General features: G+C 44.8%; 1 protein-coding gene across 1 annotated transcript; it reads left to right on the top strand.

The window, feature by feature from the left end:
- Positions 1–693: 693 nt before the first annotated feature.
- On the top strand, positions 694–1,425 carry LOC145982404 (histone-lysine N-methyltransferase SETMAR-like). Its single transcript, XM_083115924.1, has one exon. It carries the CDS (start codon positions 694–696, stop codon positions 1,423–1,425), a length of 732 nt encoding a protein of 243 aa, XP_082972050.1.
- Positions 1,426–2,015: the final 590 nt, after the last annotated feature.

The following is a 2,015-nucleotide window of genomic DNA, read 5'->3' as shown; positions in this document are numbered from 1 at the left end:
TTGTCTTTACATATTTTGCAGCTGGTAGCTGCAGTCACTGTCCCCCCTCCATGCAATCCTTTTCCTTCTCACGAGTTCATTGGTTGAGCTCTCTCGAGTTGTTACTTGCGCAGAGGACTTGTCTTCGTTCGCATGCTCCAGAGACTCCTGGGACAGGGTTATACAAGGTGGCGCAAAAAGATTGATTGATTGATTGATTTAGTTTATTTTACTTCGCGTTTTGTGCCTCTTGGCTAATTTGCGAAGATGGGGATGAGTGATGAAATGATTAAATTGATGAATGGACATTCACAAACAACCAAGCCCGAGTGGGATTCGAAACCGGGACCCTTGGCGTCGCACCGCGATGTGCTAACCACTCGGCCACAAGTTCCGGCGTGGCGCAAAAAGGACGCACGTTTTTAAAATAAGTGTAACGTCGTTGATTTTCAAGATACGATGGAGAATCAAATGAAAACAGCAAAAGTGGCATTATAAATCTTTTTTTCTTTCTAGGCGTTTGGAAATTTGCAGAGACAGTCCTTGACGTATTTCCGAGCTGGTAGTAGGTGGGGTTGGATGTGAGTAACAGCTGATTCAAGATGGCGGCACCACTACGCAGTTGCACCAAGCAGAAACAGCGTGGAGTTATTCGATTTTTATGGAGTGAAGGTGTGAAACCTGTTGATATTCATCGGAGAATGCAGACGAAGTATGGGGACGCCTGTCTGTCACAGCGGCAAGTCTACGATTTGGTGCAAGAAATTCGCAGAAGGTACGACTTTATTGACTGATGCTCCCCGTCCGGGTCAGGCTCAGGGAGTTGTGACAAAGGATTCCATAGTCGCAGCAGATCGGTTTATTCAGGAAAACAAGCGTGTCACCCTGGCTGAAATGGCTTTCTTGCTGAATATGAGCTTCGGTTTAGTACAACACATAGTGCATGACGAACTCCGCTACAGAAAAGTGTCCGCCAGGTGGGTTCCTCGACAGCTGACGCAGGAACTGAAAGTCCGTCGGGTTGACGCATGTCAAGAGCTGCTGGGGCGTTATGAAGAGAAGGGTGAGGATTTTCTAGCTCACATTGTCATCGGGGATGAAAGTTGGGTGCACCATTTTCAACCGGACACGAAACGAGCAAGCAAAGAATGGCGACATTCGTCTTCGCCGAAACCAAAGAAGTTTCGCAGCCAGCCCTCTGCACCACGTACTACAGTGACTAGTGCCACCTACACCGACCTTCTCAAGAACCATTTGAGGCCAGCGATACGCGCAAAGCGAAGGGGGTTGCTGAGTGCAGGTGTTTTGCTTCAACATGATAACGCCCGTCCTCATTCTGCTCGTGCAACCATGAAAACAATCGATGACCTACCTTCAATTGCCTACCACATCAGCCATACTCACCAGATTTGGCACCATCTGATTTCCACATCTTTGGTCCATTAAAGGAGCACCTTGGAGGGCAGAGGTTCAAGTCTGATGAAGACGTCCAATGGCGGTACAAGAGTGGCTACACAGTCAACCGAAATAATTTTTATCACGCGGTATCGAAGCACTACCTATCCGATGGCGTAAGTGCATTGAACTGGGAGGGGACTATATAGAAAAATAATGTACAATCAAACATTATCACTGCATTAAAATAGTGGAAAAAATTAATTGCGGTTTTCATTTGAAAACCCTCGTATAAACGTTTTATAAACACCAAAACCATTGGTAAGAAATGTAGCTTGATGATTCAAGTATGGAAGATGATGTCGGAAAAATAACATAAAATATGTTGGCAAGGGCAATGCGGAACTTTGAGGACAGGCTCCGGATGTGTGTACAGCAACAATGACTCATCTTTCCGACATCATCTTCCATACTTAAATCATCACTGTATCCAAATCATCACCTATCCAAACTGCATTTCTTATTGATAGTTTTGGTGTTAATGAAACGTTTATATTTTGAAAATCAACGACGTTACACTTATTATTTTTGCGCCACCTTGTAGTAGCAATAAAGCGTCCAATTGTGAGTTACGAAAATTA

The sequence above is a fragment of the Lepisma saccharinum genome, chromosome 2 (assembly GCF_977018435.1).
Source record: "Lepisma saccharinum chromosome 2, izLepSacc3.1, whole genome shotgun sequence".
NCBI classification, from domain to species: Eukaryota; Metazoa; Arthropoda; class Insecta; order Zygentoma; family Lepismatidae; genus Lepisma; species Lepisma saccharinum.
The sequence above is the reverse complement of the archived record's forward strand: the minus strand, read 5'-3'. Positions and strand labels throughout refer to the sequence as shown.